We start from the raw sequence: 14,651 nt of genomic DNA on the forward strand, positions 1-14,651 counted from the left end.
CCGGCTGTCACCCCACCCCCTAAGCCTCTGACCCCACCTCAAACACAAAGTCTTAAGTTCAGGGAAAGGGCAAAGGGGCAGGTCTCTTCTATCTGAAGAAAGCAGGAAAATATTTCTTAGTGGTCACATTGCCACATAATTTTACTAGTGAAGGGCAAGGTGATGTTGAATAAAAAACTAGAGCCCTAACTGGTTTGGCTCAGTGGATAGAGCATCGGCCTGCGGACTGAAAGGTCCCAGGTTCGATTCCAGTCAAGGGCATGTACCTTGGTTGCTGGCACATACCCAGTAGGGATTGTGCAGGAGGCAGCTGATCGATGTTTCTCTCATCCATGTTTCTAACTCTCTAGCCCTCTCCCTTCCTCTCTGTAAAGAATCAATAAAATATATTTAAAAAAATAAAAATTAAAAACTAGAAAATGCTTCAACTCTGGAAAAAACTTTAATAATTAGAGTGGATAAAGATATTCTTAATTACTGTGTTTTTATTATTAGATTCTGAAAAGAAGTCATCTGTCCTGTCAGAGGAACAACAAGCAACAAGCACTTTAGTAGAAACCATCAGGCAGAGTATTCAACGTAATGATGTTCTTCAACCCATCAACCTGCTTTCACAGCAAATGAAGCCAGACAAGAAAAGACAAAGGTAATAATTGTTTACCACTCAAAATAATGTCATGTTAAAAAACTATTTAAAATATCTCTAGTTGTAAAAGAAACATATACTCACTGTAGAACATGTTTTAAAAAGTACTTATTTGAGCACAAATTAGTATTGGTTTCGGGGGATAGATTAAATTTTAGGAGGTAATTCATATCAAAAGTGTATGAATCTTTGGGAAACATGAATGCTATTCATGGAAACCCTCTTGTGAATTTGTTAGCATTGATGTTATACATATGTTCTACTTGGTTCAGGCCCTGTCATATCCGTACGTCTTTTCCTTACTTGAAGGACATTTAAAAAAAAAAAAAAGTGGGTTTAGGAGTAGAAACAATTTAGGAAAGTGATGGAAGCAGTGAATTACAAAGGATATGGAGCTCTCCTGATCCTCTTACTATTGTCTGTGAACATGCTTGGATCAGTACTCATCCCAATGTCAGCATAAGTGAATTTTGCAGAGGAAGCTTCAGAAAACCTTAGTATGAGGATAATGAAATGGATGGATCCTCTTATTGAGGTACAGATGACCTCCTTTACAGTCTAAAAAGCACCTAGTTTCAAGCATCTGTGGTATAAGGGCAGGGAAGGAATATTAGAAATGACCTGCTATGGCTTCTGAAGCTTCTAAAGAAAAGCTACATGGAGCATCATCAGTCAGCATTACTAATTTTTTCATTGTGTATAAACAAATCAGTTTACTTCCTAAGTTATTTTTAACAACTGAGTTATGAAGCTTATTTTTCAGATTTCATTTGTGACATTTTTATGTCCACAAATCAAAGGTGATTTATCTTTTATGGTTGGGTTAGATAGTAGAGACCACTCCACCTTTCACTCCATGTCAAAGCGTTTTAGACTCCTTAGAAATTGTTACTTTGTCAAGTGGCAAAAGATGACAGAAGACCCTGCCTTTGTAAATTTTAATTAGGAATTAGAACAGTTATATTGTTAAAAAAAAAATTGTAAAAAAGTTAAACCATTTTTTGTTTTTGGGGTTTTTTTTGTTTTTTGTTTTTTTAAAAATATATTTTATTGATTTTTTACAGAGAGGAAGGGAGAGGGATAGAGAGTTTGAAACATCTATGAGAGAGAAACATCGATCAGCTGCCTCCTGCACACCTCCTATTGGGGATGTGCCTGCAACCAAAGGTACATTCCCTTGACCGGAATCGAACCTGGGACCCCTCAGTCCGCAGGCCGACGCTCTATCCACTGAGCCAAACCGATCAGGGCTGTTTTTGGTTTTTAACTTGAAATAGATATTCAAAGGAAGTAGTTGCAAAAATAGTTAAGAACCCTTCCCCCAAAGGTGACATCTCATATAACTCTGCCACATATCAAAACCAGGACATTGTTAGGCCAGAGAACTTAATCCTTCTTTTTAAACAATTAAAAATACCTTCACATATTTATTTGCATACTCTTAGCCTATTGACTTTAAAAATATTTGTTTTATAGGAGTTTATACAGAGAAATCCTCTTCTTATCATTAGTGTCTCTTGGAAGAGAGAATATTGATATTGGTAAGTTGGTTAATTAGGCACTTTTTCCTGTTTTCTTACATTTTACTATTTTCAAATGTAATTTTACGCTTTATTCTCAAGGAATTTTATTTCCTAAAGTAATTTTTAAAATTGTAGCTGGTATGGATAAATACTCCACCTGCCTTTGAATATGTGGTGTATATATGATTGGACTACCATATATAAATGCATAAATTTTTTCTTTAACAAATAACTGCATTTTTGAAATTGTCTTTTCCAGAGGCTTTTGATAATGAATATGGACTTGCATACAATAGCCTATCTTCAGAAATCCTTGAAAAGTTGCAGAAAATTGACGTTCCACCAAGTGTCAGTGTGGAATGGTGCAGGAAGTGTTTTGGAGCACCTCTCATTTAAACTACATTTCAGACACACAAAGCTGGGGGAATAGACTCAGTCTGGAAACTTTCAAGGTTTGTTCTGAATGCTAAGAATTGGTGAAAACCGAAATGATCTCTTGGGACAACATATGAAACGTAACATACCAAATCACCTAGAAATGAAACAACACCATTAAAATGCCCCAGGATTTATTTATGTTGAAAATTTCTAACTTCTGAATGGTTTATCTGCCTCTTCTGAAAACTGTTTGGATTTCTTAATGTTTGCAATAGTTTGATAATGAGAAACCGCATTCATCATTGGCATTGTTTATATTTGAAGCTAATTGGGTTTGGGGAATGACAAATTAAACTTGCCTAACCCCAATACAAATGAAATATCTCTTAAGAGCAACTCTATGTGTGTGTATATATGTGGCTGTGTAGGTATGTGTATATACAGCCATATTATATTTATTAAAATTTATAGATTATGTATTGAAGTTTTCTGAAAGGGGTCTAAGTGACTACTACTAAATTCATCTGTAGTCATTAATCTCAAAATTAACTGCAAAGTCTGATGACAACTGCCTTGACTTTAAATTTAATATATATCTTTACCCTTCATATTTTATTTTCCTTAATGGATTTTATCTTGAACATCCAGTCACTTCCATCTACTTCCCACTAGCATGTTAATATACAGCAGCTTTATAATTGAATAATACATGAGTCAGTTTAAATGACATTAAATTGGCTTCATATTTCACAAAATTGGAACATGCCTAAAATGCCTGTATATATATATATATATAGTCTTTGGACCTGAAATGGTTCAGGCACAGTAAATGGTTGCTATTGGTCACTTTTTAAAACCTGTGGGATAAACTTGCACTGCAGTTTTATTCTTGTATAATATATAGATTTGTATGCTTGTGCATTTGTAAATAGTTTTTTTAGGATAAATCAATTAAGTCTTAATACTTTAAAGCTATTGAGCTTGTTTGCCAGATTTAAGAAAATCATGACCTCACATGCCTGACAATTTTGCCTTTTGTTAAAAGCCCTTAGGAACAGTAAGATTGCCTTAACTCTCTGCGTGGTGTAAAACACCAGTGGTTGTGTTTTATAGTAATTATACATGACTAAATCACTGGTACAAATTATTTACTGGTAGTTAACAGCACAAATCTCCTACCTGGTATAATCTTTTACATGTTGTTGTTGTACCAATCTTTCATCGTTTAGGGTTAACCTGACCTTTGCAGAATTCTTGTTTCAGTTTATTGTGAAAGAACTTCTCAGAAATTATGTACAATTCTCTTTACCTTAAAAATGGATCTTTTGCACTAACTCAGAGTATATATTTTTGCAACTAAGACTTGGTACTAGTTTTTAATACTTAACACTTATTATCCCAACAGAAAGTTTGTAATTACTCTTGTATATAAAAAAGATGGAGATTGAATGAAAGGAAAAATTGTCACCTTTTTAAGCCTCCAGAAATGTACACAATTTGAACCTTTGTGACCTTTAGAATTCCAAAATTATCTATTTCTCTGTAGCCTGAAACTAAATTACCACTAAACAAAGAAAAAATCTGTAATGAATATCTCCTTACACAGTTAAGAGTATTTAAATTTTCTAATAACTTTTTGTAACATTCTAAGTAATAGCCATTATATATTGGAAACTTGAGTCTGCTGAAATAGAAGTGGATTTATTTTAAAGGCTTTTTCTAGCACCTACCACAGAAAGGGTACCACTAAAAGCTTATAAAAAAAATCTCATTTGAATTATCTATAGTTTTAACACTGTATGAAACGTATCCTCCTGTTAACTTCTGAAAGCGGTCTTTCAAATTAGTCCAGATTATTTTAAAATGTTAACACGTTAAGCGCCAAGCCTGTTTTGTCTTCCTTTCCATTTAGCCTGCAATATCTGGTTTCACCGATATGCTGGCAGCACCAGTAACTGACCTGTCTGGACTAAAAGTATAGTGGGCTCAACGTGTTAAAACTATTTTTGGATTTGGTAATCTAACTTTAGCTGCATTTTGTAAATTGATTATAGCATCCTGCATGGTTAATAATGAGCATAAATCTCCCATTAAATCTGGGATATTAAATTGTTGCCTTTTTTCATTTTTGGTACATAATACAAGATTGAAGATGTTTGTTATCTCAGTAACTCTTGAAATCTTAAATCTGCCAGAACTCATGAGCTAAAATAGTGTAGGCAAGCCATGTGTCCGCTTTAGAGAATGCACTTAAAATCAGCAATGTGATTCATGGTTTGTGTATTAGGGTCAATCATGTACGTACTGGTTAACACAGACCTATACACCAGACTTGCCTTTTGGCCTTGTTATCCCCACTGTATGTCCTTTTTGTTATCTTTAAAAATGCTACATTTTCCCTTTTAATTTCTATAGTCAATTGCCAATTAAGACTTTTCATGTCATATAACTAATACCATGTATTAAGAGCAATGGGGATCTCTTACTGTTATCTAAGAATCTTGTTTTTCACAGAATGATCCAGGAACTGGCATTGGTCGCACACGGGAACTTATCTGTGTAAAAACTACTTCAAAATTTTACAAACTGTGGTTAAACTATACTTCAGCAAATGAGCCTCTTCTTCATCCTTAAAGCCTAATGTGCCTTTTTAAGATCCTTCTACCCTGTAAAGGATAGTTTTGACTGTAATTACCAGAGATTAGATATGGTACATTAGAAAAAGTGTACTACTTTCCCTTTGTGCATCCTTTATTGATGCAAGTTTTTAATCTTAAAACAGACATAGTCAACTCCTTTTCAGAGTGAAATAGAAAACATGAATAATTCACTGGAGTTGAAAGCTTTCTGTTAATGTAGTACATTTGCACTGGTTTTAAAAGCTTTGTGAACTTTTGCAAAATGGTATCCACTATGGTTTTAACAAGTAATCTTTTTCATCACATATGACAAATGTCCATCTTCACAAGGGCACTTTTCATGTATTGTGCGTAGATGTTTAAGAAAAACTGTATTCCTAAAAATAAAGTGTATAAAAGATTAATAATCCTAGTCATTTATTTTCCTGAAATTATTGACTTACTGAAAATGCCTTATGCTAAGAATCTCTTCCTGAGCCACCCAGATACCAAGAGAAACCATATCCTGCACACATCCCTCACCATCACAATGTACTTCTAAATTTGAAGGATATGTCACTTTTAAGTTTTAGCCATTAGATTGCTGTACACAGTATTCCTTTTTCTATGACCCGAGTTTCTCTCCATTTATCTAATTTTTATCATCAATGAATAGTCGGTAAGGGGGCTTTGATGTTTGCTCTCCTTTATTTGTTAGTTACAAAAATCTCATTTTTGACTGGACTCAGACTTAGAGGTAGAAGCTCTCAGAGAGGACAGTCTACGTCTCTTCGCAATCTGTTCCTGACGTTTTTCTTTGGCCTCCTAAACAAAACAAAAAAGCAGTTAAAGCCTGTCTGTGTTGAAAATCTAAACCCAAAGTAAGGCCTGACTCCTCCCCCTGTCCACCCCAATCATCTTAGACTGACCTTCATTCTCTTAGCCAAAAGCTTAGCATATTCTGCGGCCTCTTCCTTGTTTTTCTTAGTACGTTGTTTCTTCAGAGCAATACGCCTGCGTTTGTGTTGCAGGACACGTGGAGTAACAAGACGCTGAATCTTGGGTGCTTTAGTCCTAGGTTTCTTACCTAAAAATTTAGATAATGGCTTAATCACTTCTCAATACCCTTGTTCATTAGGACCCATACCTACATTTTAAAAACTAGTAACAAACACAAACCTGAGTTACTATCTACGAAAACTTATTTGTATGAGGCCTTTTAAATCAATTTTGAAATATTTTACAACTTAAAAATACCACCACTTTCCCAACAAAAATACAAGGCAGGCTAAATACTATACAAATATAAGGAGAACTGAAGTCCTTCTAAAAAGTGATGAGGCTAATACTAGCTACCAGTTTTCCTAATTAGCACATTTAGCCCTCATGAAGACAGCTCATTAAGTCAAGCCCATTTGGATGTCAAGATCATATATAAATTTACGTTTTTTTAACAATAAAGTCACACACAGCTTTTTTCTATCACTTTGATTTCCTGCCAACTACTAAGGCAGTGGTTCTCAACTTGGATGCACATTAGAATCACCTGGGAATCTTGTTAAAATCCTGATTTCTGAGCCTCATCATTAGTAACAAAAAGACAATATCCGGAGGATGAGGCCCAGAAATCAGGATTTTAAAAGGATTCCCAGGTGATTCTAATGTGCAGCCAAGGTTGAGAACCACTGCCTTACCATAGACACAAGAATCATCTTAAAAACACCTGCTAACACTCACTCACTACACTGATGGTGTTTCCAAAGGTGTGATCATGGGGAACTCCTGTGAATTTGCCAATTATTTTTTAAAGCATAAGTTACAGGAGGCTAACACAGTGGGGCCTTGACTTATGAGTGTACCGACTAACGAGTTTTTTGAGATACCAGCTGTCTCTCAGCCGATTTTTTTTGCATTGAGTTGATAGAGTAATTTGAGTTAACGAGCTCGGTCTTGGAACGAATTAAACTCGTAAGTCAAGGCCCCACTGTACTATACTTTATCCTCAATCTTTAAAATAGTATCCGGCACATAGGGTGTGTGGGATATTTGGAATGAATGACTAATGAACTTAAAATAAGCCAGGTATAGGTTTACCTGGAAAAATAAAACCCAACCAACACCCTCCCCCATAATTTGCCAGAACCCAACCTGAATATGCTATTTATTCCATTTAATGTAAATGTTCATACATTTCATACAGAAATATTAATGTTATAAAATATTGCAGCCACAGACTACAGTCGTGATGGGTTATGTTGCTTAACAAGGTACCTTCTAAAAATATAGAACTACCAAACACCCATTCCCTAATATTCTGGATACAGTATAAACCTAATTCTCATAACTCTTACTATTGCTACTCATATCCCAGAGATGAAAATGCAAGTTCAACTGATGAAAGCATTTTATTTCTTTTGTAAACTCCTAGAATTTCTATCGTTTTTCCAACTTCTAACCTAAAAGCAATAAACTTAGTGTCTGCTAAGTTATTTTTGGATAAACATCAATTACTACCAGGAAAATTTTCAAGAAAAATTATAACTCTAGATAGAAGGCACTGGATATAACAAGGATTAATGACCCTCAATATTTTCCTAAAATCCCCAGGTAAGTTGTGGGCACAGATTTTGTTCTAATAAGCACTCAAAAACGCAGGTGACAGGCTAATAACCAAGTTAAACGAGCCCTAAATGTCATAATATCCCCTACCTTCTTTGTTTAGAGGCTTTCTCACAACATACTTGCGGACATCATCTTCTTTAGAGAGATTGAAAAGTTTGCGGATCCTGCTGGCTCTTTTGGGCCCCAGGCGACGAGGCACGGTGGTATCAGTGAGACCAGGAATATCTTTCTCCCCTAAGAGACATGTGAACAAAGACACTTTAATTCACCTTCCCTTTAAAGAACCCTAAGTTACTGCTTTCACTGGTAAAAACCAAACAACCCCATTGGGTATGGCAAATGAGAATGCATTTGGACAATCAGCTTTAAATCAATGCCAGCAGTAACTGAACGCAAGAACACAAGCCTCACCTTTTTTGACAATGACCAAGTTGAGAACACTGAGGTTGGCATCCACAATGCAGCCCCGAACGGATTTGCGCTTTCTCTCCCCGGTCCTCCTGGGTCTGTAACAGGAGTGGCCCTTGCTCAGCAGCAGGCGGACTCGGCCGTGGGTCAGGACACCCTGCTTCATGGGGAAGCCTTGCTTGTCGTTCCCGCCACTGATGCGAACCACATAACCCTGCAGAATACAATGACACTTCACAAAAGGAAGGGCTGTGGCCTCCACGACCTACACTCTCAATTCTAGCAGGTGCAGCTCTTTAAGTACAACCTGGAACTTCTTAAAAATAGAATTCCTCTGCTCACTCATGTTTGTCTGCATGTGCCAACCTCCTAGGTTCAATTAGCGAATTCCTTGCAATCAAGCCCGACTTCTAGCCTAGCCTAGGCTTTCCTAGAGGGAACAGTTCTATGGAAAACAGATTACAGGGTAAGAGACCAAAGTATCCACAAACAACGAAGAAACCAGAGACACCCTTTCTCGGCACTTGCAGCACTAGAAAGACGGAAATTTAGTATATGCCTATATTGCCCAAAAGCAGTCAAAATGACTGCACGGTGAAAGAATAATATCGGAGCACTCTTCACTTGTGTTCCTTAGCTTTTCCAATAACTCGCTTCTATTCGACATTTCTTTCATGAATTTAGGGCGCAAAAGAAATACAATAACTTATTAGAACAAGTATCACTGCATAAAGATTCGAATAACAAGTACTAGTTTAGCTTATTGAGCAACTGCAACTTATCAAGTATCGACAATTTATCATGTACTTGTATGTTATCTATCATGTGATGGTAATCGAAAAATAAATGAAAACTGTTATTTCAATACAGAGCCGACCTGGTCATATAAGGAATTTACTCAATTCAATAATAAGAGTCATAATTTCCCCCCAACCAGTCAAAATGCCTGCTTTGGGGCAATATAAGGGTATAACACATATATATATACCGGAAATGAAGGAGGGGGAGGTAACTACAATTATTAATAAACGCATTCATATGTTGTAAAAAGTCACAAAATTCTAAGACATTGTGTCCTTATATACATAATTGTTTTTCTAATTGAAATTAAAAAACAGTCAAAATGACTTCCTTCGGCAATCTAGTGTTAAAAACACCCTTTGGAGACCATTAGCTTGCAGCGAGCGCAATTAGGGATGTATGCTTTCCCATTTGAGCTATAAAACCTCGCCAGGTGATAGCTCTACCTCACCTGGGTCCCCTTTGGCGGTCGAACGGCCCTTTCACAGGGGTCGCCTAAGACCATCCTGCGTATCAGATATTGACATGACGATTCATAACAGTAGCCACATTACAGTTATGAAGTAGCAACGAAAATAACTTCATGGTTGGGTCACAACATGAGGAACTGTATTTAAAGGGCCAGAAGGTTGAGAACCACTGCAAGGTCGGCAGACAGAACCGAGTTTGAAACCAATTACACAGCCAATTACCACCCCATTTACCACCGCCCCCCGCCTCACAGAGCGGCAGCCGGTCCGCTCCGCGATCAACTCGCACCTTCCATTCTTCACCCAGCGCGTCCGCAGCAACCTCTGTGGCCATCCGCTTCTCATAAAAGGTACGGAGTTTGCGTTCATCGTCCACTTCAATGAGTTTCTGGCAGCCAGTGGCTGGGAAAGAGATGTTGAGCTAAGGATTAAAGGGAGGGAAAAAGAGCTTAATGAAAACTACAGAGCCACCTACAAAGGCATTCCACTGCAAAAAGCCTTCCATGTCAAACCCCCACCCACAGCCAGCAGCAAAATGGAGATCATCGCTTTTATTCACTATAAAGCACGTATGTGCAATAACGCGCGACCAGCCCGGCGCTAAAAACAGGCCGTCGTCAGTCAATCCCCGCGCAACGACGCCGGGGACGAGGGGCTCCGCAGCCGTGCACCCGGGAGTAAGGAGCCCAACCGACAGCAGAGCCGTATCTGCCCGGCTAGGCCCGAGGACGCCGCCACCATGACGCTCCCGGCCCCACGCAACTCCAGCGGCAATCGTTCGCCATCCCCTCTCCCAAGGAGCTCCAGCCCCACAAAACAAAAGCTTTCTCCTACCTCAGACCCTCCTCTACCTAGAACCGGGGTTTTGGAGAGCTACAAAAGCAGCGACGCCGTGTCCTGGGGCTCGATTCATGCCCCCCAAGCCTAAGCCAGCACCCGCCATCTCCTCCTACCTTCATCCTGAAGCAGCCGACAGCCTCCGAGGCGCCACGAAAAAGAGGCTCAACTTCCGCTTAGGCCAGATCACATAGGCACTTCCAGTTCTCGCGAGATGGGCAAAAGCCTGGGAGAGCGGAAGTGATCATGGGAAGTCGGGGGTGGGGCTAATCTGCGGTCCGGAGGTGGATTTAGCAGCCTAGCCGCACCGGGGGCGCGCGGCGGCGGGTTTTGCCCTGAAGGTTAGACTCCCAGCCTGACCTTTCTCGCGTTACCCTTGACCCGGAAGCAGCCCAGCTCTGTCTCCGACTCCGCCAAGGAAGGCAGGCGGCCCTGAGTTCAGCTCTCCTGGACTCTCCTGCACCTCGGACTCGGAGGGAAGGTTTACGGTCCGGGAGCGCCCCGTGCCCTGCTTCCGCGGTTCACAGCAAGACACCCTGACCACCCTGATTTGTTTTTATCTCAAAATACTCCATCTGCGTAATCGTTGTTCTGTCGCAGAACAACACTCCTAGCCACGCATTAGCCAATAATCACAATTACCCCAAGGCCCGGCCACCATCGGTACCTACGAAATAGTCTCCTTGCTTTCCCTCTTGCCTTCGCGATCTTTCCAAAACGAGAAATTATATCGAACTCCTCCTTGTCCTTGCATGACATGCTTCCCACAGCCCCAAGCTCACCAGCTGCTATGGGCTAATGCCATCGCAGGTCCCTCCTGAGAGAAGCGGGTCCTGACCTCGTCCCGCACGGTGTCTGTGTCGTTCTCTGGTGCCGCACAGCTCCCTCTTGCAGGACTTGGTCATGGTACAGAAGGGGCTGTTTATGGCCCGTCTCCTCCACTAGGTGAGAGCTTAAACTGCCGCTCAGGTCTTAACCTTACCAGGGTGTGTGTACCAGGACACAGCGAAGTGCATGGCACATAATAAGTGCTCAGTAAAAATTTTTTTTAAGTTTTAAATTGATTTGAGAGAGAGAGAAAAAAACATCAATTTGTAGTTCCACTTATTTATGCGTTTATCGGTTGCTTCTTGAATGTGCCCTGAGAGGGAATCGAACCTGCAACCTTGGCCTATCCGGACAATGAATGCTCTAACCAACTAAACTACCCGGTCAGTAAATATTTTTAAAGGAGTATAACCCTAGCGTTGGTATGTTTTAGTCTGAGTGTAGTATAGTGTGGAGGCAGCCATCAGAGGAAGAATAAGTGGAACTATTACAGTAACTCTTGAATCAGCATGGTGCAACTTTAAAAATATATATATATTGATTTCAGAGACTAAGGGAGAGAGAGATAGAAACATCAATGAGAGAGAATCCCTGATCGGCTGCCTCCTGCACACCCCCTACTGGGGATCAAGCATGTGCCCTTGACTGGAATCGAACCCGGGACCCTTCAGTCCACAAGCCAATGCTCTATCCACTGAGCCAAACTGGCTAGGGCAACAATGGTGCAACTTTTAATAGTACAGAAAGATGTGAGAAAGATACAGTTTATTTGATAGTCCTCCTGAACATTCTGGGAGAACAAGAATGAGAACCCAGGCCCTAGCTGGGGGCTCAGTGGTTAGAACGTGGATCCACAGACTGAAGGTTCTTGGGTTCAATTCCCGCCAAGGCACCTACCTGCATTGCAGGCGCGACCCTTGGCCCAGTGGGGGCATGTGCAGGAGGCAACCAATCAATGTGTTTCACATCAATGTTTCCCTCTCTTGTCTCTCCCCCCTCCCTTCTACTCTGTGAAAATCAATGGGGAAAAAATACCCTCAGGTGAGGATTAACAACAAAAAAAGAATGATGCCCTAACTGGTTTGGCTCAGTGGATAGAGCCTCCGCCTGCAGACTGAAGGGTCCCAGGTTTGATTCTGATCAAGGGCATGTGCCTTGGTTGCGGACACATCCCCAGTAGGGGGTGTGCAGGAGACAGCTGATGGATGTATGTTTCTCTCTCATCGATGTTTCTAACTCTCTACCCCTCTCCCTTCCTATTTGTAAAAAATCAATAAAATATATATTTTTTTTTATTAAAAAAGAAGAATGAGAACCTAGATCAGGGGTGGGCAACCCCTGGCACGCGTGCCAAATATGGCACGCCAGTAACTTGCTGGCACACGAAACCCTCTCATAATCTTCTATTTACAATTTTTTTCTTAATACCGACTTTTTTATTTTTCAGATAAATTCAGTGTAGGTGCATCTTAGATAAATAATTTTACATAACAAGTTATCTTATAGACATGGGTTGATGAGAGAGGGGAAGAGCAATTTCTATGCCTCTGCCTTAACTCTCCCTGCCTTCCTAGATCCGACCAGTGTTTTGGTTTCATCCACATACGCTTGTGAATCTTTGTTCTCAGTGATGAATTTTGTTAAGTCTCGTAATAGGGGTAGCCTGACGGATGAAAGTAGTAGCTCGTGCATATCTCTGAAGGTCACGAAATATAAACCTGATGTAAAATCTCTGTCATCAGTGATGCAGCAGCAAAAGTCCCACTGATACCAAACGGAGTCATAAAGTTTTCTGTTGGACTATCAGTGTACATGTATACATTAAAAATAAATGTATTTTTCATCATCATATACTGTGTTTTTGTCGCTTGAATGAATTTTATTATTTCTTCAAGGTTCTTCACATACGTACACCTTAAGAGATATCAAGTAGGCGTAACATGTTCTCAAAAAATTAGGTTGGCCCTAACTGGTTTGGCTCAGTGGATAGAGGGTCAGCCTGCGGACTCAAGAGTCCCAGGTTCGATTCCGGTCGGGGGCATGTACGTTGGTTGCAGGCACATCCCCAGTAGGGAGTGTGCAGGAGGCAGCTGATCGATGTTTCTCTCTCATCAATGTTTCTAACTCTCTATCCCTCTCCCTTCCTCTCTGTAAAAAAAAAAAAAAAAAAAAAAAAAAATTAGGTTGGCACACAGAAGAATTTTGAGTCAGAGATTTTGCTGGTTTTGGCATGCACTCACAAAAAGGTTGCCCACCTCTGACCTAGATGATCTAACTCTGAAACCCACACTCTATACCCTGAAAGAAGGAACATTTATTGTCTACTACATAATTTTCTCCAAGAAAAAACTCGTGCATTTCAAGTTAAAAAAAAAATAATTTTTACTTTCCAAAATTATTAATCCCATCTTCCACTGTAGTATCACAAAGTTGTTGGGGTGTGTTTTTTGTTGTTGTTTTTTAGGTTTAAACAACATTCATTTATTAGCTCACTTCTGTGGGTCACAGGTCCAGACAGGCTTGGCTTGGTTCTCTGCTTAGACTTTCACAGGCCAAAATCAAGGGCAGGGCTCTTATTTAGAAGCTCTGAGGAAGAATCTGCTTCCAGGCTCATTTAGGTTCTCAGCTCCTGGACACCACGCATCAGTAACTGCATGAAATCCTTCACACACTAGGAATGTCTCTATTTCCACGTCTGTGACCAGCTGGAGAAAACTTCCCTGACACAGAGGGAACCCATGGCTGCAGTTCTTGCGCCATTCTCTCCCACCAGACGCTGTCCTTTCACCTCGAGCAGGGAGGACACCGACAAGGCTGCCACCCTCCTCTGCAGACACGTGTCTCCCAGGATCACAAAGTTTTGAGTGTAGGCCTGCTTCACATTCAAAGTTGATTCTACTAAATCCTGTTTGATCATCTGATGATAATATAATAGAATGTTGGTGAAATGATGCATTTAAAACGTATGTACTTTTTAAGTAAATAATTCAGTGGCATTTATTATATTCACAACGTTTTGCAACCACCACCTCTATCTAGTTCCAAAATATTTTCATCATCCTCAGAGGAGACCCTGTACCCACTGTGCAGCTGCTTCCCAGTCCCCTCTTTCCTCAGTCACTAGCAACCACAATCTGTTCTGTTGCTATGATTTGCTTATTCTGTATATTTCATATAAGTGGAATTACTTAATATGCGGCTTTTATGTTTGGCTTCTAAATGTTTTTGAAGTTCATCCACATTGTATCATGTATCAATACTTTGTTTTTATAACTGAATAAAATCTATATTTGGACCACATTTTTTTTTTTATCCATTTATCCATTGATGGATTTTGGACTGTTTCCAACGTTTGGCTATTCTGAATAGTGCTGTTATGTTTGAGTGCCTGTTTTCAGTTCTTTGGGGTATATACCTAGGAGTGGAATTGCTGAGTCATGTGGTAATTCTGTGTTTAACTCCTGGAGGAACTGCTTAACTATTTTCACAGTAGCTGAACTGTATTACCTTCCCACCAGCA

The 14,651-nt window shown here is 39.8% G+C and overlaps 2 protein-coding genes across 7 annotated transcripts in view; one reads left to right on the plus strand and one right to left on the minus strand.

Moving 5' to 3' along the window:
- Positions 1-5,590, plus strand: part of DENND4C (DENN domain containing 4C) — a 115,180-nt gene extending 109,590 nt beyond the window's left edge. For 5 of the 6 annotated variants that reach the window (XM_036331242.1, XM_036331239.1, XM_036331245.1 and 2 more), the window contains 3 exons: positions 496-646; positions 2,123-2,187; positions 2,429-5,590. In XM_036331242.1, coding sequence (XP_036187135.1) covers positions 496-646; positions 2,123-2,187; positions 2,429-2,565 — 353 coding nt within the window. In that variant the 3' untranslated portion in view covers positions 2,566-5,590. The remainder of the gene's footprint in view (positions 1-495; positions 647-2,122; positions 2,188-2,428) is intronic. The other variant, XM_036331244.1, reaches the window with a different exon arrangement.
- Positions 5,591-5,850: 260 nt separating this feature from the next.
- RPS6 (ribosomal protein S6) lies at positions 5,851-10,546 on the minus strand. The gene is made up of 6 exons (XM_036331248.1): positions 10,420-10,546; positions 9,756-9,887; positions 8,199-8,409; positions 7,875-8,021; positions 6,095-6,252; positions 5,851-5,990 (listed from the first exon to the last, which is right to left on the minus strand). Exons 1-6 carry the CDS (start codon positions 10,423-10,425, stop codon positions 5,895-5,897), a joined length of 750 nt encoding a protein of 249 aa, XP_036187141.1. The 5' UTR covers positions 10,426-10,546; the 3' UTR covers positions 5,851-5,894.
- Positions 10,547-14,651: the final 4,105 nt, after the last annotated feature.

The sequence above is a fragment of the Myotis myotis genome, unplaced genomic scaffold, assembly GCF_014108235.1.
Source record: "Myotis myotis isolate mMyoMyo1 unplaced genomic scaffold, mMyoMyo1.p scaffold_m19_p_12, whole genome shotgun sequence".
Classification (NCBI taxonomy): Eukaryota; Metazoa; Chordata; class Mammalia; order Chiroptera; family Vespertilionidae; genus Myotis; species Myotis myotis.

Coding starts and splice junctions, on each gene's coding strand:
- RPS6 (XM_036331248.1), bottom strand. Junction 8,410..9,755: donor CGCTGGGTGAAGAATGGAAG/GTGCGAGTTGAT, acceptor TGTATTCTGCAG/GGTTATGTGGTTCGCATCAG. Junction 8,022..8,198: donor CTTGGTCATTGTCAAAAAAG/GTGAGGCTTGTG, acceptor CATGTCTCTTAG/GGGAGAAAGATATTCCTGGT.